This window comes from Propithecus coquereli, unplaced genomic scaffold, assembly GCF_000956105.1.
Source record: "Propithecus coquereli isolate 6110/MARCELLA unplaced genomic scaffold, Pcoq_1.0 Scaffold178, whole genome shotgun sequence".
Taxonomy (NCBI): Eukaryota; Metazoa; Chordata; class Mammalia; order Primates; family Indriidae; genus Propithecus; species Propithecus coquereli.
Genome location: NW_012142523.1, coordinates 4,790,196 through 4,814,813, shown reverse-complemented (window position 1 = coordinate 4,814,813; position 24,618 = coordinate 4,790,196). Strand labels below are relative to the sequence as shown.

Below are 24,618 nucleotides of genomic sequence, written 5' to 3'. Positions count from 1 at the left end.
ATTAATTTCTTTCTATTTTTAGTAGAGACGGGGTCTCGCTCTTGCTCAGGCTGGTTTCGAACTCCTGAGCTCAAACAATCCGCCCGCCTGGGCCTCCCAGAGTGCTAGGATTACAGGCGTGAGCCACCGTGCCCGGCCCTGGAGCCATTTTTGATTGCCACAACTGGGCAGTGCTACTGGCATCTACTGGATGCCAGGGATATTCTGAAATATGCTGCAATGCACAAAACAGCACCATCCCATATCCCGACAAAGAATTACCCATCCCAAAATGTCAATTGTGCCAAGGTTGAGAAACCCTGCTACAATAAAATTTATTTTCTTACCTAATTGCTAAGTGTTATTAGATAAGAAAATGAGTACCAAATAGAAAGTTCACTCACAGTAAATATTTTCCTCTAATACATCAGTACAAATTAAGATGTTAAAGGGACACAGTATCCCTGTACTAGATTGGTATAGCTTTGTTTTTCTTGAGAAACACTCACTGAATCAGTGAGCAGTAGTTTTTCATTACAACTACCTTTACAAAACTAAAATTTCAGATTAGAGAATTTATTATGCTTTTATATTATAAAAGAGACTAGAAAATAAAGTACTATCAAGGGAAGCCCTTATAAGAAGGAAATAACAACATGAAGTAGCAAGATGTAAATACATTATGTTTAGGGGAAAAACACAATAGAAAAGTCTAAAACAAATTTCTGTTATTTGTATGACTTATCAATTTGTTCTTAAATCTTCCCCTTGAATTAAAAAAATATTAATAAGGTTCTATAAGCCTAAAAAATAAACTTTTATCAAAAATAAATTGATAATTCTATATTATATATATTTAATATATTTTTACCATACATTTTCCCTAATATTTTTGCTCTTTTAAGTACCATGAATTATTGGACAAAGAAACCGCCCCAAGGTCATTATTAAATATTTAGGGAAAAGTCCAACCGGAATAAAATGAGCATACTAAGAAAATCTATTATAGCATACTTTGTATCAATATTTAACAGCTATCATCATGCCAGCTAAAAATAAAACCCAAATACATAACAAAGAACACAAAATTCTGATGCTCTTGAGTTACTATGGTAGGAATACATGATGTACTTTAAAGAGCCTTCCTTTTTAAAAAGCCTTCTTTACTTGGAATGGAGAAAAAAAATCATCAGTTTGTCAATTAGGTCCAACCCAGATTTTTCTACTCCAAAACCAGGATCATAAGTATCTAGGAACTAGATCAAAATATAGAAGCTAGCAAAAAGCTAAAATTTTTAAAAGTGGACTAGATAATTCTCTGCCCAGGTCCCTCCTCAAAATCCTCCATCCAACCAAAAAAAAATTTTGGCTTTAATAAATATTTAACCTATAAACTTGGCTTTACCTTCACTATAACATCAACTTTATAATAATTTCTAGTCATTCTTTCTGTTATTTCTTTGGGCCCCTGAGCAGTTGAAGTTAAGATCGAGTCCATGCTCTTTGGGCAGCAGTTGAATCCTTGTTCTGTACATCTTGTATTTTCTGTGATAGAGTGGTGATATGAGTTGATTGCATAGTTACCGCAAAATAATGTAAGCGACTTCATGATATCAGAGGTGGTAACTAAGCAGCAACTCCACTGGAAACCATGGCATTTAGATGATCACATATTAATGGTAGGTAATGCACTAACCTCCTGACAATGCCAGCTGTGCAGTTAATACAGTTTATGAAAGGACAATGGTATGGTTGAAAAACAGTTATATTTAACAGTTTCTTATTTTAGTACTTAAATAACTTGAGATAAATGGATGCTTACTTTCAAAGCAGAAAGGATTTTCCTTCTATTGTTTTATTACAATGACTTTCTCCCCCCTGGTTACTAAATGGCAAAGAATGAACTATAACTGGAGCAAGCAGGATGTATTTAGCTACTCTAATTGATTTGGGGAACTGAAAGATTCAGTGAACAAACTTGAACATTTCATTCGAACCACAAGCTGAAAATTATCTTCAACAAATAGGTAAAATCCTAAAATAAAAACAATTATTTCTAGCTATTTATGATCTAATAGTTAATATAAATAGAATTCATACTACTCATTCTGATTAGAGAGTATCTGACTATTTTTTTTTTTGAGACAGAGTCTTCTTCTGTCGCCCTGGGTAGAGTGCAGTGGCGTCATCGTAGCTCACTGCAACCTCAAACTCCTGGGCTCAAGCGATCCTCTTGCTTCAGCCTCCTGAGTAGCTGGGACTATAGGAACGCACCATGATGCTTGGCTAATTTTTGTATTTTAGTAGAGACGGAATCTCACTCTTGCTTAGGCTGGTCTCCAACTCCTGAGCTCAAGCAATCCTTCTGCCTCGGCCTCCCAGAGTGCTAGGATTACAGGCATGAGCCACTGCACCCAGCTGTAAATACTCTTAATGTCTAAATAATAAACTAAATATAGTGGAATCACATCTTACATGAGGATTAGGTTCTATGGTCATCAATGAGGCAAGAATTGTACATAATCAAAATTACTCTTTAAAAATCCCTTAAATTGCTGATAAAGTATGTATATGTGGGTTTGAACATAAAACTGTGCATGTGTATTTAAATGTATATAGAAATGTGCATATACAAAGAATGAATAAATATAAAATATAAATTTTAGGCCAGGCGTGGTGGCTCATGCCTGTAATCCTAGCACTCTGGGAGGCTGAGGCGGGAGGGTCACTTGAGCTCAGGAGTTCGAGATCAGCCTAAGGAACATAGTGAGACCCCATCTCTACAAAAAACAGAAAAATTAGCCGGGTGCATGCCTGTAGTCCCAGCTACTCAGGAGGCTGAGGCAGGAGGATTGCTTGAGCCCAGGAGTTTGAGATTGCTGTGAGTTAGGGTGATGCCATGGAACTGTAGCCTGGGCAACAGAGTGAGACTCTGTTTAAAAAAAAAAATTTAGAACACCATTAAAGTTAATTTTTCTTTTTCTTTTTGAGACAGCATGTAGAGATGAATTTATGTGAGTTAAATGTAAGTGTGATGTAATACCACTGTGCAAATTTTAGCTACTAAGTAAAATAAAATGGACAAGATCAACAGTCAACTCTAAAATGTACATTAAATAACTATATTACAACTCTAGAACACATGAAACAGGCTAGCCCCATATTCATAAATTTTCAAAGGAATAAAATAAACAAACCTATTATCATTTCAGAAAAACAAGGAAGTCATTATATTAGAATATATATAATGAATGGTTCTAGTTCTAAAGTAACAAATATTTATATATATTTAGATATATATACACACATATATATAAGAATGGTACTAGTCCTGAAGTAACAAATATTTTTGGAATAAGCTTCCCACTTTTAACTGTAATTACTGAAGCATTTTCCCATGAGACACTTTCATTCCTTCACCTAGCAATGGAAAGTATTAACAAAAAATTAGCTGATATCAATACTTATTCCATTACTTGGCATTTCTTTCATTCAAATACTGCCTAAATAAGATGTTATAGTAACATTTTATAACTGATCTATATTTTTACTGGTGATGTTACATGAATAAATTTTAATTATAAAAAAATTTCAATAAGACATTTTTATATCCATGCATTTTATAGTTAAGTTTTTCTAAATGAATAATTAATTCACCTTTTATCTCTTTGGTGAATTTTACCCGATGAGAATCAGTCAGAGGTCTTGGTTGCTCATCAATGTTATGAATGTCAAGAACTTCACACATGAACTGAATTACAGGTTGTGCTTTGTAGAAGGCAGTGGCAGAAACTAAGAAGAAAAACACAAATAATACAAATTAATGTTTCCCTAAAAAATTCAGAAACTTCATCTTAGGCTCCATGATAATTAACTAATAATTAATGTGCACATTTTTATACATGATCCCTTATGCACATTTATGTACACACATATATGTAAACATTTCCAAAATTAAGCAGTTTCAATTGGACCTCTGAGGCACAAGAACAGAAAGGCCAAATACTACAGTTTTTATAATCTATCTCTTTCATCATGGGTAACCGAATCAGTCCATTCTCTACTACATGTACAGAGAAGTATTCTGGGTACGAGACAAGGCTTTTAGGGTACCAAGAAGGCCAGGGCCCCTTGCCAGATGAGAAAGTTAGGTATTATTTCTTAAACAAGGCTTTCTACGTTACCCTAGACTGTTTATTTTAGTGAGAGCTTTCTCTGTCTTATAAAGATTTGAGAAGACAGTGGTAATATATGTTGGTGCTGATTCAAGCACAGGTGGTAATATTAAGGAGTATCTGCCCAATATTATTGAGCTACAGTTGGTGGTTTTTAAACAGTCAACCAACATGATTTCTTAATCTTGGGTTTTGGAACTAGAAGAGCTTCACCAATGGTTAGTCAAAGTAGATCACCATCACTTCTTAAACACATACTTACTGATAGCTTTATGGCTATATAATGAAAAGTAAAATGATTAGACAAGAAGCTGCATGCTATCATGCTATTTTTCTACTCAAAAAAAAAAACATGCACAGTGTCTGTTGAGCTAAGCATAAATTTTTTATGTGGTGTTCTTTCTTGCTGTCCTTGGTTTAGGATTAAACGTCCTCCATAAAATGTCCCTCACCTCTGGAAGGATATTTATCAAGGCTTTAACAGTCGTTATTTCAGGATACATGGAGGTGGCAAGGCTATTGTGGGTATTTTTAATTTTCTTTTTAAATTTTTTCATCTTTAAAACTTCTTTTTTGTAGTGAGCACATATTACTTTTTCCTTGCTTTATTACACAAATAATATGTGAATGAAGTTTCATCATAAAAAACTCAAACATGCAAAAATATACGGAGAAAAGACCTCCTGCAGTCTGAACGTCTCCCCCTCCCAAGTATCTCTAAAAGGTAACCACTGTTAGCAGTTAGGTATGTATACATCCTCTCCTTTTAATATGTACATACATATATAAAAATGTAGATACCTTTTTAGATTAGATCAGATAATAAATGTTCTATGACTTGTTTTGTCATTATTTTAATAATTAACAACATATTATCTGAGAGATCTTTTCATGTCAGTACACTCTTTTTAATGGCTGCACATTATTTCACAGTATGAGCACATGATAATTAAGTGAATATGTATTCCGTTCCCCTCTTCATAAAAAAGAACACAAATAGTAAAAACATGAGAACACTATTCTAGGCCTTGATTTTTTTTTTCTCATACAGATCTATCTTAGAGATAGATCCATATGTACTAATATGAAACTATATCATTCTTTTTCATAGCTGGAGGATATCCCATTGCATGGATGTACTTCATGTCTCTAATGGATAGTTGTTTCAGGGTTTTTTTTTTACTATTATGAACAATATTCCAATGGACACACATAAAGCATTTTTTGTGTGCACATCCAGGAGTACTTCTGTGAGAAAGACTCAAGAGGAATCAATACTCATTGCTAAACTTCCATCCAAATAAACACTTTCACTTTCTAACTAATTTTAAAAAAAGAGAAACTAATAAGATTATAACAGTATTTTGAGTATCTTATTCAAATCCATAGTAGTTTTAAAAATATATGTATTCTTCTATTGAAAAATGTGAGAATATTATTGTGCATAAAAGGCTGGCAGGATATATTCCAAATTTAAGTTATATGTTCATATTAAGTTCTTAAATACATATTGATCTGGGTTAATTTTTAAAAAGTAGATAAAGGAAAATAAATATATGTTAAATAACATGCTTATTTTGCCTTTAATCCTACAGGTAAATTTTCTTCATTGGATTACTCTAAATACTAGCATTCACAACTAATGTTTCATACATCACAGAGTTGTAATTACTAAACAAACACGTTAGAATTATTTTTCTTGTTTAACTCTCTTCTACTATTTTTCCATAACTGTTGTATCCCACTACACTCCTAATCATTTTACTGTTTACCATCTTCTCTACACGAAGGTGGGCATTTAAGGTAAAAATAAAATTTAGTAATAAAAAGCTCTTATAAAGGATAGGCTGAAGCCAGCAAATATCGTTTTGAATTAGGAGGGAATTTCAATGATCAAAGATCTGCTTCCTTGCCCCTTGGCTGAATCCTTAATATTTGATAAAATTTAGCACTGTAGCAAATCCTCTTACTATACTAGGACTAGAAGGGAATTTATTTAATCTGAGAAAAGTTATCTACTAAAATCCATGGTAAATTCAACTTCATTTTATAGGAAGTACTAGCTAGCACAATAAGGCAAATTAAGAGAAATAAAAGGTGAAAATCCTAGAAAGGGAGAATCAAAATTACTACTCTTCACAATATTGACTATACAGCAAATCGAATAAAATCTAGGGACAAATTACAGAATTAACAGTTCAGCAATGTTGCTAGACTTAAGATCAACATATTAAAATAAATTATTTTTTAAACACTAGCAACCAATTAAAAATGTAATTTAAAAAAGATACCACTTATAATCACAAGAAAAAGTATAAGGCACTTGGGATGAAATCTAAATGACAGATGTCTAAGACCTATAGAAGTAACAGGTATCTCTACTACTGAAAGATATTACAGAAGATCAAATAAATGGAGTAATATACTCTATTCATGTAAATTATCCCCCAAATTAATCTGCAAAATCAAAGCAATTTCAGTTAAAACACCAACAGGATATAACCTCCTCTCCCCATGGAACTTAAGAAGCTGATCTATAATTAACATGAAAAGCAATGAAACAAGAATAGCTACAACTATTCTTAAGAATAAAATCTGCTCTAACACTCATCAAGATTTGTTACAATCCTATTCAAATCAAGAGACTGTGGGGATAGACACAGACAAGAAAAGACTCGAAAGCCTACCTCATACTATTATACACATACAAATTCCTATTCAGAGAATTAAATATGAAAAGAAAAAAAATTTATTAGAAAATGTATAATAGAATATCTTTATGATCTTGGAGATAAGGAAGAATTTCTTAAACACAATACAAAAACTATAAACCATAAAAATTTTAAGAAAAAAAGACACCATGAACAAAACTTAAAAAAATATAGCTATAGATTAGTAGAGGATATGTGCAATATGTGTAAGAAATGATTAGTGTATAGAATATGTAAACAGTTCCTAAAAATCAAAATAAGATAATAAAAAGTGGCAAAGGATATAAGCGGACATTCATAGAAAATTTAAATGATAAAAATCATAAAATTTCACTATCTTATTTATAATTAAGGAAATTTACATAAAAAAGTATCAACCTACCATTTTATACTAATCAAGATTAGAAAAAAATTCAAGACTGGTAACACAAACTGACAATAAGCTGGTAGAAGAATGAAAGCTCTCAGACTGTAGGAATATAAACTGATACAAATCACTTAGGAGAGCAAATGGTAACACATAATAAATTGGAAGATGTGCATAATTTTTGACCTGGTAATTCCACTATATTGGAATATACACTCTATAGAAATTCCACATCTGCAAAAGGAGACATGAATAAAAATGCTTATTGTAGCATTGTTAGAGTAAAAAGAATGAAAACAATCAACGGAATGGATAAATTGCAGTATATTCATACCATTAAAATGAATGGCCAGGCCACTAGAATTAAATAAAACTGAGAAATAAAGTACAGATATTACTTGAGAGAAGTCTGGGGAGAAATGAGATATTATTAATTATGAAGATTGCCAGTATCTAGATAAATCTAATTAGGGAAAAGAAATTTATCAAAATAGACTAGATGTCCAGAATACCAGTGGGACAATCTTTCAATTAATGAACATAGTATATATCTGAATTTATTAAGGTCATTTAAATTTCATTAGGGTTTTATACTATATTCTAAAACTCATGTATCTTTTATTAGATTTATAAATAATTATAAAAATTTTTATTTCTGTAAGAAATTAATCCTTTAATTTTTACTTATTATTGCATGTTTATTTTTTTAACCAGGTTTATTTTCTTATTTTCATGGATAACAGTGTTAGAATAATGAAAAAAGAACAGGCTTGGAAATCAAATAGACTTAGATTTTAATCCTAGCCCAACAATAACTAGTTATGACTTCTCTGAGCTTCTATTTATTCATCTGTAAAATGAGAAAAATACCTACTTCTCATGGCATTGGGGTGAAGATTCAATGCAAGGCACCTACTTGTCCCTAGAACTTGGTAGGAGCTCTATGGAACTCTTTTTTCTCTCTCTCTTTTTTTAAATAGAGATGGGTCTTGCTCTGTCACCCTGCCTGGAGTACAGTAGCATGATTACAGCTCACTGCAGCCTCAAACTCCTGGGCTCAAGCTATCCTCCTCAGCCTCCTAAGTAGCTAGGGACTATAGGTGTGCACTACCACACCAGGTAATTTTTCCTATCTTTTGTAGAGACAGGGTTTTGCTATGTTGCTCAGGCTGGTCTCGAACTCCTGGTCTCAGGAGATCCTCCCACCTCAGCCTCCCAAAGTGCTAGGTTTACAGGCATGAGCCACCACACCAGTCTCAGTCTTTATTTTTATATATTTTTTTAATTTTTATTTTTTTGAGACAGCGTCTCGCTCTGTTGCCCTGGCTAGAGTGCCATGGCCTCAGCCTAGCTCACAGCAACCTCAAACTCCTGGGTTTAAGCAATCCTTCTGCCTCAGCCTCCCAAGTAGCTGGGACTACAGGCATGTGCCACCATGACTGGTTAATTTTCTCTCTATATATTTTTAGTTGTCCAGCTAATTTCTTTCTATTTTTAGTAGAGACGAGGTCTCGCTCTTGCTCAGGCTGGTCTCAAACTCCTGACCTCGAGGGATCCCCTCCCACCTCGGCCTCCCAGAGTGCTAGGATTACAGGCGTGAGCCACCGGGCCCGGCCTATATTTAGAACTTATTTCAAATTCTCCTGTTAATTTTTTATAATGTCTTATTTGTCCTATGTATTTTATTATTTTCTTTCCCTCTCTGAACATTTAAAAATTCTATTATGGCCACACACATAATATATCAACATAATAAAGGTCATCTATTGAAAGCCCACAGTTAACATCAAACTCAATGTTAAAAAACTGTAAGCTTTTCCTCTAAGATAAAAAACAAAGCAAGGATGTTCACTCTTCTCACTTTTATTCAACATAGTACTGGAAGTCCCAGCCAGAGAATTTAGGCAAGAAAAAGAAATAAAAGCAGGTTGGGCAGAGTGGCTCAGGCCTATAATCCCAGCACTCTGGGAGGCTGAGGCAGGAGGATTGCTTGAACCCAGGAGTTTGAGACCAGCCTGGGCAACACAGTGAGTGCCCTACCCCACCACCCCATCTCTACAAAAATTTTTTTAAAAAAACTAGCTGGGTGTGGTGGCGCATGCCTGTAGTCCTAGCTACTCGGGAGGCTGAGGCAGGAGGATGGCTTGAGCCCAGGAGTTCGAGGCTGCAGTAAGCTATGGTGATGCCACTGTACTCCAGCCTGGGTGACAGAGCAAAATCTCATCTCTAAAAAAAAACAAATAAATAAAAATAAAATTTAAAAGACAATTTTGAAATATAACTTACATATAATACCTTTTAAGTATAAAGTTCAATGATTTGAATATATACATCTTATTACCACAATTAAGACAGAACATTTCCAGCACCCCAAAAAGTACTTTCCTGCCCCTTTGTACTAAGTTCTTTCCACATCTGACCCAAGCAATCACTTATATGATTCCTTTCATAATAGATTAACTGGTTCCAGAATTTCATTTAAATAGAATTATACTGCAAGGCCATTTCGTGCTTGGCTTCTTTTGCACATCTTGAGATTCATCCATATTGTTGTATGAATTAGTATACTGTTCTAATTGCTGGGTAGTATTCCATTGAATGAACAGATCATAATGTTTCTCTATTCACCTCTTTTTGGCCATTTGGATTGTTTCCAGTTTCTAGTTATTATGAACATGCAAACATACATGCACACATCTGTGTATGGACATATATTTTCATTTTTGGGGGGTACAGACCTAGGAGTAGAATTGGTGGGTCATATGGCAAGAGAATACAGATCTTCCATCCCAATAAACACAAGTTGAAAATATAGGCAGAAATGCATTTAATATACCTAACCTACTGAACATCATGGGTAGCATAGCCTAGCTTAAACGCATTCAATCTTTTCACCATATGAGTATGATGATGCCTGTATGCTTTGCTAGATGATTTTATCAGTGGAAGAACTTTCCTTTTATTGCCAGTTTGTTGTACATTTTTATCATAAAGAATGTTAAAATGTGTCAAACGATTGTCTTGTCTGTAATAAGATTATATGGTCTTTGTCAAGTATACTCACCTCAAAAAATAAATTGGGAAGCTTTTCTTCCTCTTCTATTTTCTGAAAGAATTTGTGAAAGATATATTTTCATTCAATGTGACAGAAAATTTACCAGTGAAATAATTTGGGACTGGAGTTTTCTTAGTGAGAAGGGATTATAAATTTGATTTCTTTGATACAAGGCTATTCAGCTTTCTTGAGTCAATTTTGGTAAAGTTGTGCTTGTCAAGGATTTGTTTCATCTAAGTTGTCAAGTTAATTAGTATAAGGTTGTTCATAACATTCCCTTATTAATCTTTCAATTCTCAAGGATCTTCAGTGATTCCAACTTTCATTCCTTACACTGGTAATCTGTTTTTTTTATTTTTCTTGATTAGTCTTGCTATTTTATTAAAGAACCAACAGTTGGTTCATTGATTTTCTGTACTATTTCTTTTCTATTTAATTAACATTGCTCTGATCACTATTACTTCTTACCTTCCAATTACTTTGGGTTTAATTTGCTCTTCTTTTTCTACATTAAGATGGAAACTGTGGTAGCCAGCCTACAAGATTGGCCCCCTGGCCGGGCGCGGTGGCTCACGCCTGTAATCCTAGCTCTCTGGGAGGCCGAGGCGGGCGGATTGTTTGAGCTCAGGAGTTCGAAACTAGCCTGAGCAAAAGCGAGACCCTGTCTCTACTAAAAATAGAAAGAAATTAATTGGACAACTAAAAATATATAGAAAAAATTAGCCGGGCATGGTGGCGCATGCCTGTAGTCCCAGCTACTCGGGAGGCTGAGGCAGGAGGATGGCTTGAGCCCAGTAATTTGAGGTTGCTGTGAGCTAGGCTGACGCCACGGCACTCACTCTAGCCCGGGCAAAAGAGTGAGACTCTAAAAAAAAAAAAAAAAAAAAAAAAAGATTGTCCCCAATGAGTCTTGACTTATGGGATCACAGCTTTGTGGAGTCCCCTCCCACACTCATCTGTGTAACAATAGGATATTATGAAAATGGTAGACTGTAACTTTCAATACTAGGTCTTAATGTTATTACAGCTTCCGTCTTGCTCTCTCATGGATTACTTGCTCTGGAGGAAGCTAGACACAATGTTGTGAGGACATTTTACCCAGCCTTATAGAGAGGTCCACATGGCAAGCAACTGAGGCCTCCAGAACTAAGTTGTTACCAACTGAATAAGTTATCCTGGAAGTGGGTCCCCTAACCTCTATAAGGCCTTGAGATGAATGCAGCCTCATGAGAGGCTCTGAACCAGAACCAACCATCTAAGCCACGTCTGAATTCCTGACTCAGGAACTATGTGAGATAGTGTTTACTGTTTGCTTTGAGTCACTAAATTTTGAGATAATTTGATATGCAGTGATAGATAATACATATGTAAAATAAGATTTCATCCATTCAAACATTTATTAAGTACCTACTGTATCACAGATTCCTTTATGAGTTGGAATCAACGAGACAAAGCCCCTGCCCTTTAAGAACAGATTCTGGGTTAAGATGGGAGATTAACCATAAACATCTCATTTCATTCCTTCCCCAAACTCCACTATAACTATGAATTTAAAAATAAAAAATAAAATAAGATATAAACCTAGAAGGGAGGGAGAACAGAATAGGAAATTCATCATTTTGAAAGACAAAAAGCAAGTGGGCAAGTTGTAACTTACATATGACATAGCAGACCCAAGAAAATGAAATCATAAGCTAGCTGTGTTGGGAAAGGTTAAGAACCAACTGCATTTACACTACTCAGTCCTCAAAAGGCACAAGAAGTAGCAGTATGAGGTACCTCCAAAACTGGTGATAAAAGGATGAGAGTGGTGCAGAAAAATAAAAAGGAAAGCAGTTTGGGAAGTAGGCAGATTCCTAGATCCCCTGTCTAGCTCCATCTTCATGAACAGCTGTTCCTTCTTCATCCTTGTATAAATCTGGAGGTTTGTTCTCTGGAGGAGATAAACCAAAGGCTCTCTGGAAGGAAGATGGCAGGCACAATTGTGGGCACAGGACTGTACCAAAAGCAAGGGATTAAATGACTGCAAACATATTAAATGCTGAATGTAGAAATTCTCCGAGCCAGAATCCCCAACTTGGCTTCCAGAATGCAGTCAACCAGACTGTTATCCTTCAGGCAGCAGTTTGGAAGACTCACCTTTGGGTAACTTGACCAGCCAAGAGAAGAGATCTAAGGATCCTAACACTGTAGGTTCCCCAACCTCAGCCCACTGATAACACCCTATAATAAAGGCCACAATCGACAAATCCCACCCACACATTCAGAGCTTCCAGTCAGTGTTTTTAGACTCCCAATGAATCCTGAGTAGATAATCAAGATACTAGGTATCTGAGGAAAGCCTCCAAAATGAAAGACAGAGATCAAAAGAAACAAAAAGGAATTCTGGGGAAGCATAAGTATGTATAGTAAGAACTTCAAAATAAATTACGGTCATACAGCTAAGAGAGGCCATAGCATCTGTGAAACGAAAATAGTGTGCTATAAAAAATAACATTTAGGAAATAAAATGGGTGAATTTTATGGTATGTAAATTAAACCTCAATACAGCTATTTTTTAAATGGAGTAATGCTTTCAAATTTCTGAAGAAAAAATTTTTCAGTATAAAAATTCATCTAAATGATCATTTAAGTTGGTTGATAAAATATATTTTCCAATATGTAAGCTGTCAAAAAATTTGCTTCTCACGTATCCTTTTCTCATGAAGCTTCTGAAAATTAAAAAGAGAGGAAGAAAAGGAAAACAAGAGATCATTATAGGGGAAAGACAAAAGGAATTCCCCAGGGAGACAGTGAAGTGCAATCTCAAGAGGCCAGCTGTGCACCGAATATAAAGGGCATACTCAACCAGACTGAAAACAGAGTGAATCAAGAAACAGATTTGATGAAGGCTGTCACTAAGATTCCTGCTGCCATTATACTGTTTTTCTAATGTGAGGACAGACTGCCTGGGTAAACCTGACCCAGATATCTTTAGTTGGCCTTGCTTGATCAGGTGTTGATAAAGTTACTTCTCAGCGGCCTGAATCAGCTGCTAACTCTCATTCCACCCCAAAGAAATGTTCTGCTTTTATCTACTTATAAAAGGACTAATTTGAATATGTAAAAGTAAATTATTGGGCTAAGTGCTGTGGCTCACACCCGTAAGTCTAGTACTCTGGGAGGTTAAGGCAGGAGATTGTGTGAGGCCAAGAGTTCAAGATCAGCCTGGGCAACATAGCCAGACCCTGTCTCTGCAAAAAATAAATTATAAAAAAAATTGAAAAAAAATCAAATTATTTCTTAATCTTAGAAATATTATATCTGAACTCAAGACAAACATATGAAGCAAGCAACACTAATATGATTGATAAATTACTTACTAGAAATCTATTTTCCTTACAAAGGAAGCATATTCAGTATGAACTTTTGAGTCTTATACAAAAATAAAATTACTAAATTATATAACCATTTACATATACTGACTACTTTTTACTAAAAGCAAAATGGATAGTGAATGTTTAATAGAGAGCTTTTATTGAAAAGCACAAGAAAGTAAATTTTAAAAATAAGGTTTTTAAACTAAGATGTCTAAGATCCAAGATTTGCCTGCCAGGAATCTTGCTGCTGCTTTTTTTTTACCTTTAAAAATTTTTTTCTTTTCTTTTTTCTTGACTACCATAATATTTCTTTTCATTTTTTTCTTTTTTGAGACAAGGTCTTGCTTGGTTGCCCAGGCTGGAATGCAGTGGTATGATCATTGCTCACTGTGGGCTTGACCTCCAACACCTGAGCTCAACTCAAGTGATCTTCCCGCCTCAGCCTCCCAAGTAACAGGGACTGTAGGCACATCCCACCATGCCGAGCTAACTTTTTTTTTTTTTTTTGAGACAGAGTCTCACTCTTTTGCCCAGGCTAGAGTGAGTGCTGTGGCATCAGCCTAGCTCACAGCAACCTCAAACTCCTGGGCTCAAGCGATCCTCCTGCCTCAGCCTCCCGAGTAGCTGGGACTACAGGCATGCACCACCATGCCCGGCTAATTTTTTTTTCTATATATTTTTAGTTGTCCAATTAATTTCTTTCTATTTTTAGTAGAGACAGGGTCTCGCTCTTGCTCAGGCTGGTTTCGAACTCCTGAGCTCAAACAATCTGCCCGCCTCGGCCTCCCAGAGAGCTAGGATTACAGGCGTGAGCCACCGCGCCCGGCCCCGAGCTAACTTTTAAAAATTTTTTTAGTAAAGACAAGGTCTCGCTATGTTGCCCAGGCTAGTCTTGAACTCCTGGCCTCAAGCTATCCTCACCTACCTCAGCCTCCCAAAATGCTGGGATTACAGGCATGAGCCACTGTGCCTGGCCCCATATTTCTATTGGACGGAATCTTACTTCTTAAGGAATACAGTATAATAGAGCTGTGATTGTTAAAAGCATAAGCATTGGAGCCAGAAGAGTTGACTTTTATCATTTAAATATAAATGACATGACCTTGGGCTAGTGACTTTCTCTCTCTAAACTTTAGTTGAGAGTATCACATAACTCATACAACTGAGGTGGAATTTTATATTAATTAATATAAAATACTTAGCATTCTATCTAGTACATAGTATGTGGTAAATAACATCTTAAGGGAGAGAAAACAAACATCGGATTTGCTGTGATTCTCTTAAAATGTATGAATTACAATACTAAAATGCAAGTTGCAAATGGGTTTGGCCTCAAAGGAGGCTAAATTAAATATTCTGCATTTCATCAAATCTAAGATGTCATTGATGGCAATGTGCAATAATATTTTATGTATCCTTTAAAAAGAAACCTGCCAATTAAACTGTGACAAACTTATCTTCCAATTTCAGAGATATTAAAATGTGAAAAAAATTTTTGACTCTTAGATTGGTAAAATACAGAAAGTTTAATTACATAGTTGAGAGTTATGATATTAAATCCCAACAATACAATCACAGTCAAGACAAGTCACACAATTAGAGAAAACTAAATTGTTTCCTTCCTTAAAGTACTTTTCCATGTTTATTTCCACCACCAATCTCACCTAGCTCCCACCTGTTACCTCCTTAAGGAAATACTCCTCGACCATTTAGACTAGAATGGATCCCTATTTTATTCTCCTTTGGAGTACCTATTATATATTGCTCAATACCCATCTTCTCCAGCTGATTTCAAGTTCAATAAAGGCTGTTTTGTTCAGTCAGCATACCAAGTGCAAGGGTTGCAAAATCAAAATCACACAGAAACAAAAAAGGAAATATAAGCGAGTAAGGTGGTCAGTGCAATATTTCTCCTATTTTTCACAGCAGCATTACATTTTACTGGCAATAAATACATAAATTCTTGGTACAGTCTTAATGGAAAATAATATGGAAGTTCTTCAAAAAATTAAAAATCAGGCAATCTCACTTCTAGGTATATATCCAAAGGAAACAAAATTACTGTCTCAAAGAGATACTGAACTCCCATGTTCATTGCAGCATTACTCACAATGGCCAAGATATGGAAACAACCTAAGTGACCATCAACAGATGAATGGATAAAGAAACTGTGAGACACATATATCTGTATTTATACAGATATATGTATATAATGGAATACTATTCAGCCTTTAAAAAGAAGGAAGTCCTTCATTTGTGACAACATGGATGAACCTGGAGGACATTATGTTAAGTGAAATAAGCCAGATACAGAAAGACAATACTGCATGATCTCACATGTAGAATCTGAAAAAGTTGAACTCACAGAGACGGAAGGCACAATGGTAGCTACCAAGGGCTGCGGGTGGGGGAAATGGGAAATGTTTGTCAAAGGGTACAAACTTTCAGTTGTAAGATGAGTAAGTTCTGGAGACCTAATGTACAGGATGGTGACTACAATTAATAATTATTGTATACTTCAAATTTGCTGAGAGTAGATCTCATGTTCTCATCACACACACACTCACACAAATGTAACTATGTGAGGTGTTGGGTAAGTTAATTAGCTTGACTATGGTAATCATTTCATAAAGTATACGTATTATAAAAAATCACATTGTATACCTTAAATATATACAATTTTTATTTGTTAATCATACCTAAATGAAGCTGGGGAAAAAATAACCCCATTTAAAATGTTAGCCTTTTTTTTTTTTTCCTTTTTTTTTTCCCCTCCCCTAGCCTTTATTTTCATCTCACTAAGATACCCTGGATCTTTTTTTTTTTAAATCAGTTATTATTTCTTTGCTTCCAATGGCACAAGTTATATTTTGTTCACATAAACATACTCTTACATTTTTCTTGAAACATTCAGTCTTTTTGGTCTATCTCTTCTCCCTTTCCCAGTCAGCCTATTCCATTGCTCTTCCTTCTTTCTTCCTAAAGGGAACCACAATCCTGAAATTGGTGTGTATTCGTCCCATCTATGTTTTTATAACTTTACTGTACATACCCAGTATATACTGTTATGTTTTAAATGTATATAAATAATAACATATCCTTTTGCTATTTACTGCCCTCCTCAACATTGTTTTAATAACCCATGTTGATACGTATAGATCTGCTTCATTAATTTAACTGCTACATAGTACCCCAAAATATTATGTAACAGTTTATATACTATTTACTCATTCCACTATTGATAGGAGCTTAGGTAATTTCCGATTTTCTACTATTATATATAATGTTTCAGGCATATATGCAAGATATCATCAACATGGGTTTTCCGATATGTGCAGCTTCATCTTTTCCAGATGAAACTGTTCTTCAAAAGTTACACCAAATCACACTCTACAAATTGTGTTGAGAGTTTCTTTTACTTTACCCTTACCAACATTTGGTATATCATATGACTTTTTAATTTTATAAATCTGATGGTAACATTGATTTCATCTGTGATTTCCTGATTATTAACGAATTTGAGATCTTTTCATGTGTTTATTGGCCAAGTGGGTTTCCTATTTTGAAAACTACCTATTTTTCTATCCATCTGTCCTTATATTTTGTAAAGCTCTCCGTTATAACAAATTTTCTCCTAGTATTTCAACTTTTTATGGTGTCTTTTGGACTACACAAGTTTTAAATTTTGATGTAGTCAAGTTTTTTAGTATTTTCTCTTTTTTGTTTTGAGACAGTCTCGCTTTGTTGCTTGGGTGTGTGTTGTGGCATCGGCCTAGCTCACAGCAACCTCAAACTCTTGGGCTCAAGCGATCCTCCTGCCTCAGTCTCCCGAGCAGCTGGGACTACAGGCATGCACCACCACGCCCGGCTAATTATTTCTATTTTTTTTTTCGAGACAGAGTCTCACTTTGTTGCCCTGGCTAGAGTGAGTGCCGTGGCGTCAGCCTAGCTCACGGCATCCTCAAACTCCTGGGCTCAAGCAATCCTACTGCCTCAGCCTCCCAAGTAGCTGGGACTACAGGAATGCGCCACCATGCCCGGCTAATTTTTTCTATATATTTTTAGCTGTCCAATTAATTTCTTTCTATTTTTGGTAAAGACGGGGTCTCGCTCTTGCCCAGGCTGGTCTCGAACTCCTGAGCTCAAACAATCCGCCCACCTGGGCCTCCCAGAGTGCTAGGATTACAGGCGTGAGCCACGGTGCCCGGCCTATTTCTATTTTTAGTAGAGACAGGGTCTCGCTCTTGCTCAGGCTTGTATCTAACTCCTGAGCTCAAGCTATTCTCCCTCCTAAGCCTCCCAGAGTGCTAGGATTACAGGCGTGAGCCACTATGCCCAGCCTATCACTATTTTCCTTTATGCTTTATACTTCGCATTTTGTACAGTGTTAAGAGATATTCTCTTATTTTGTTCCTAAAAGAATTTCAAAGATTTGCTTTTCACATTTAGGATTATAGTCCACCTAGAAATAAATTTTGTTCATGATGTGAGATGGGTTTAATTATTGTTTCAAATGGCTAACATTTGTATAAACACAATTTATTAAATATTCTACTCTTTCTCCATTTATTTGAAACACCACCTCAGACATTTACAAAGTTTCCATAAATACACACATGTGCCTTGCTTCTAGACTGACTTTCTGCTTCATTGATTATCTGTCCTTGCACTTAAAGCAGTGTGGTATAATTGTCACAGTTTTATAGTAAGTAGGACAATTCTTCCTTTTCTTTAAAATTGTATTGGCTTTTCTTGGTCATTTATTCTTCTATATGAACCTTAATATTGACTTACCAAGTTTCATGATAAGCCCTACTTGAATTTTAACTAAAATTTTGAGAGAACTGACATCTTATAAAAATTGAGTATTCTCAATAAGCCTAATATATTTCATTTGTCTAAATTTTCAATACAATTTTATAATTATTTTAGAGACCTCTCAGAAATCTTTTATTCCTGAGTCCACTTGCTCAAGGCTTCTTGGGCGTGGCTCCAGGTCATGGTCCTTAAATTTGGCTCAGAATAAATCTCTTTAAAATTAAAAAAAAAAAAAAACAGAAATCTTTTATTCCTGGATACCTTATTTTCAATCCAAACTCTTGATCTCATTATATTTGTTAAAGCTCAGCTAAAACATTACTTACTCCTACAAATAATTCTCTGACTTTCCAGGGTTATTTGGATGCCTCTCCTCTATGCTCTTGGATTTATTTATTCACTCTTTGTTTAACACGACCAAGAGTTGTGCTAGGCATGGAGGGTACACTGGCAAATAAGATGGACAGTCCCTAGCTTCATGGAGCTTTCATTCTAATAGGAGACACAGAATAATAAACACTTATAATTCAGGGTGATGCATGCTATGATAGGGGAAATACACTGTGCTGTGGGAATACATAAGAGAAATACCTAACTCAGACTTGGGGGATGGCTGGATGGGGGGGGAGAAGGGTGTCAAACACTGCTTCTCAAGGAAGTAACATGTAGACTGAAACCTGTAAGAAGAACAGAAGTTAGCAAACACAACAGTAACTAAAAATCATAGTACTGATATCCTTGTCTTGCTCTAGATTTTATTGAAAAAGCTGTCATTATTTAACTGTGAAATCATCTACTATTTGGGTATGTTTCCTCTCTTGGCTTCTTTGAACCATTTTTGGCTCTCATATTGCCTATGATAATCATTTCTTGCTCACTGGTTCTTTTTCCTTCCTTAAATGTCAGTATTCCCCATGGCTTTATCCCTCTCTTTCCTGTTTCAATCTAAATACTATTTATTCCTAAAGAATTTTTTCCCTTCTATAGTTTCAAATATAAATTTATGTACTGAAGAGTCCCAACATTCTTACTTTTAGATTTTCAGACCTAAATTTCTAACTGCATATAAGACGTTTTTATCCATAGGTTCCATAGCATCCTCAAACTGAACATGTTAACATTTATACGTGGTGTCATTTATACTGCCAACTAAACAGCAATAACAGATTTACCTCCATATTCAGTTGATTACATCACCATTCATACCTGATAGAAACCCCAGAGTCACTATTCTGAATGTATGTTGGAGAGTATGCCCTTCTTGGAAGCCAGTTTATAATACAGCAGAGTCACTGCACCTGAAAGTTGTTTCAAGGCTTGCATAATCACAGAAAAGTTAAGATTAGGTGTAGTTGGTTTGTTTTTGTTTTTTAATGTATCAACTTGGCTAGGCTATTAGTTGTCATTTATTCAGTCAAACACTAATCTAGGTGTTGCTGTGGAAGTATTTTGCAGATGTAAAGTCCATAATCAGTTGACTTTAAGTAATGGAGATTATCCTGGATAACATGGATGGACCTAATTCACCTAGTTGAAAGGTCTTAAAAGCTGGGCTGAGGCTTCCCTGAGAGAGAGAAATTATACCTATACACAACAGCTTCAGTTCATGCCCCAAATTTCTAGCCTACACCTCCTGACAGCCTTCCCAAAAGATTTCAGACTGGCCTAGCCAGCCCCTACAACTGCATAACCCAAATCTCTACCTCCTACTGGTTCTGCTTCTCTAATTGAACCCTGACTGATATACCAGGTCTGTAGTTTATTTGCAAAAAAAAATTCCTTTGAAAACCTAGTGAAGCTTCTGGTCTATTTGTTTTCAATCAGTTCCATGTACCAGTAACTATACCCAAGGTTTTTTTTTTTCTGGACATGGTTCTTAAACCTATTTTTTCAGCTTAATCCTTTCTCTCCATCCCACATTAGACCATCACCATCTCTTACCTGAACTAGTGATTGAAAAGCCTCCTAACTGGCTTCTCAGTTTAGTTTTTTCTCCTCTATCTATTCTCCACACTGCTGCCAGAGGTCTCTTTCTGGAAAACAAATATGATCATGTCACTATCCTTCTTAAAAACCTTTGAAGTCTCCCTACCTAAAGGATAGAGATAAGTTTGTTTTTTTATTTATTTCACTGAATTCTGTTTTTATCTCATTTCTTTCTATTCTTTTTGCATTTAATTCTGTTTTTTTTCCTAACTTGTTGAGATGATGCTTTTTTCTTTTGTAATAGGCATTTAAAGTCTAAAATTCTCTCTAAGCATTGATTTAATTGATTATACCAGTTCTGATATGTACTATATTCATTACCCTTCAGTTCAAAATACTTTAAATTCCCTTTGTGATTTCTTTGAATGAGTTATTTAGAAATTATTTCTTAATAATTCTTGGACTTCAATTTCCAAATTTAGTTCCAAATTTTCCCATCTTTTTCCTAGAACCTGTACAGAGCAACAAAGAGAATGCTAAAAAACAAAAAACAAACAAACAAACCCTATGCATCTTTAGTGAAACTGGGAGATAATAAAAACCTGAAAATGCCAAATTGTAAATTATCATAGCCCAAAGTATTTGGGACTAGCAGAACCTGTGCAAGAAGCCATATCTGAGCATGGGCGAATGATAAGAAGTATAAAGGAACCTAGTGGGGGAAGAGCAAACTTTGCTCCCAGCAAGGAAGGTTCCTATCCTAAGCGGAAATTCAATGTTTTGAACTGAGATTGAATAGGAGAATCTCATAAGGAGACAGAGAAACGTGTAGAAAATGTCATGAGAATGAGTGGAAGGTCATATATAAGTGACAGATCTCAGAAAGGATTACCCTTCTAAAAGTAAGGTATGCTCCTTTCTTTTGTAATTTCTTATTTTGAAATAACTTCAAACTTATAGAAAGTTGTAAGAATAGCACAAAGAACTCCTGAATACCTTTCATAAATTCTTTAATTGTTAACATTTGAGGCAGGCAATTTAAATGGCAGGAGCTATATCCCTTGGTAGCAGAAACTAGTAAGGAACTAGGGGAACTCGTGGCTGGTAGTTCACACTACTTAAACCATTTAAGTTATTGAGAAGCAAAGGCGATGTGACTATAATTAGAAGAAAAAATCCCTCAGAATAACCAGAAAGAGGCCTTGAGCACAGAAACCTGGAAGACTGCCTTGCTCCTAAGGTGTTCCTAATGTTCCTCCCCTATCTCTAAAGTCTCTTATAGATGATCTGGGAAAACTCATCTGATTCAAATATAAGCAACAAAAAAGTGATAAGTATCCATACAAAAATACCACAGAAAAAAATGTATGAGTGCAGTATAACATCTCTGACAAAGAAAACTTAACAGACAATATCATCATAAAGTAGATGAAAATATAACCCTACTTTTTAACATGAATTCAACAATTCTTTTTTTTTTTTGAGACAGAGTCTCACTCTGTTGCCTAGGCTAGAGTGCTGTGGCGTCAGCCTAGCTAGCTCACAGCAACCTCAAACTCCTGGGCTCAGGCAATCCTCCTGCCTCAGCCTTCCAAGTAGCTGGGACCATAGGCATGTGCCACCATGCCCGGCCAATTTTTTTCTATATATTTTAAGTTGTCCAGCTAATTTCTATTTTTTTAGTAGAGACAGGGTCTCGCTCTTGCTCAGGCTGGTCTCGAACTCCTGAGCTCAAATGATCCGCCCGCCTAGCCTCCCAGAGTGCTAGGATTACAGGCATGAGCCACTGTGCCCGGCCTGAATTCAAAAATTCTTAATGTAGTTATGAAGAAAGACTTCAGAGCAGAAATTTAGGAACTCAAAGAAGAGACAGGCAGTCAACAGGAGTTGGTGAAACAAGCATGGCAGAACTCAGGAAAGAAATAGAAGAAAAAAGATTTTTAAAAATTTAAAAATGTCTGGGTACAGTGGCACACACCTATAATCCCAGCTACTCAGGAGGCTGAGGCAGGAGGATCATTTGAGCCCAAGAATTTGAGGCTACAGTGAGCTATGATTGCGCCATTTCACTTCAGCCTGGGTAATAGAGTTGAGACTCTGCCTCTAAAAAAAAATATTTAAAAATTTCTGTCCAGGTGGGTTCTGTGGCTCAAGCCTGTAATCCCAGCAATTTGGGAGGCTAAGGCAGGAGGATCGCTTGAGGCCAGGAGTTTGAGACCAACCTAGACAACATAGTGAGACCCCATTTCTGCAAAAAATAAAAAACATTAGCTGGGCCTGGTGGCACCTGTAGTCTTAGCTACTCAGGAGGTTGAGGCAAGAGCATCACTTGAGCCTAGGAGTTCAAGGTTACAGTGAGCCATGACTGCACCACTGCACTCCAGCCTGGATGACAGAGACTGTGTCTCTAAAAAAAAAATTAATTAATTAATTAATTAAAAAATGAAGACTAAAATGCAATGAACATATGGTAAAATATATATCACAAAAGGCACAGTAAGGAGCACAAAGGATTGAAATTTTTAAAAATAAAATAAAATGATAGACATTAAACTGATCCAAAATGGCCAACTAAGAAAAAATCTAGTAAAATAATTTTACTAGAATTTAATAAAATAATTTCTAAATTATTTGGTATTCGGAAAAAATACTTTCAGCCAGCAGACAAAAAAAAGCAGGTCCCTTCCAAGAAAAATAAAATCAAGCCGGCATCATGCTTCTCTACCGAACATTCAATGCCAGAAAACACTGGAAAAATACCTATAAGATGCTCAAGAAAAGAAAGTATGAGTCAGCAATTTTACATCTAGCTAGTCTTTCAAGAATAAGGCTACAGACAATATGCAAAAACTCAGCTCTTATTAATACGAGCCTTTCTTGAAGAAACAACTTGAAGACAAACTGAAACCAACAAAAGACAGGAAAAATTTCAGCAAAAGGATTGCCAGTAAGCGTGGAGACACTGAATTGCAGATTTAAGATGAAAACAAATGGAATGCAACTGTTAACATGGTCTAAGAATATAGAAATATTATATACCAATAAATGAATGATAAGAATAGAAAACACAAAAAGTGGAATAAACTCATGAATTGCACCTTGTGTGTCATAGACAGGAGTCAAAGTTGAAAGTTAATTAGTAAAAATCCAAGCAAAATGAGAGTTAAATTATAAAGGACAATAAAATAATGCCATTTGGCTAAAACTATTTAGTAAAGAGAGGGAGGAAAGAAGGGAAGAGAATAAAGCTAACAAAATTGTTATTCAATTAAGGGAAACAAAAATCACTGCTTTAAAAAAAAAGAGGAAGATGGGTACCATATGAAGATATAAGTATAAAAGTAACCACTGGGGGGAAGAGTTCCTAATACTAGAATTATCATTTAAAAAGCACAGAAAACACACTTAAAGTTTTAAAACATGTACAAATAGAAAAAAAGACATGAAATAATTTGACAAAACCAAGACCAATGGCTGTATCTTGATACATAGGAAGAAATGTACTTGCTATTTATATGTCGCTTAACTCATCATTAAACAGGAAAAAATCTTTAAAGTGACCCACAAAGCAAAACCATTCTATGCTATCATCAAGATATACTTGTGATTTAAAAAGTATTAGAAAAATCAAAGAAAGGAAAAATTAAAGGATAGGATAAAGTTCACAAAAACATGGATCGTAATCCTTTTATTAGGCAATGCAGAATTTTGGCCAAGAAGTGTAAAAAGAAAGTCACTTTATCATTGCAAAGATTACAATTCACAATGAAGAAAACAGGTATGAATATATACATTCCAAGCAAAACAGTAGCAGCATTCAGAAAGCAGAAATTATAAGATATATAAGAAGAAATAAACACATTAATAATAGATAATTTAAATTTATTTTTCCTAGTCTGAGAGAACAAAAAATAAGGAAATAAATGATGTAAATAACATAATCCAAATGGTAGCTCAGATGGATATTAATTTCACTGCACCCTAATAAATAAATATACTTTATTTTGAAATAGCCATTATCACAAAAATTGACCACATATTGAACCACAAAAAAATACCTTAACAAATTCTAAGTGTAGAAATACAAACCACATTCTCTGATTAATACTGCAATGAAACTAGAAATTCATAACAAAACCAGAAAACAAAAAGACTTTCAATCTGAACATTTAAAGTCTCTCTAACAATATTTGAATCATAGGGGAAATACAAATGAAATTTGTAGCAT

General features: G+C 35.1%; 1 protein-coding gene across 3 annotated transcripts in view; it reads right to left on the bottom strand.

Annotated features, from left to right (window-relative positions):
• Nucleotides 1-24,618, bottom strand: part of AGO3 (argonaute RISC catalytic component 3) — a 111,091-nt gene that overhangs the window by 43,177 nt on the left and 43,296 nt on the right. For all 3 annotated transcript variants that reach the window (XM_012642355.1, XM_012642357.1, XM_012642356.1), the window contains one exon: nucleotides 3,637-3,771. In XM_012642355.1, coding sequence (XP_012497809.1) covers nucleotides 3,637-3,771 — 135 coding nt within the window. The remainder of the gene's footprint in view (nucleotides 1-3,636; nucleotides 3,772-24,618) is intronic.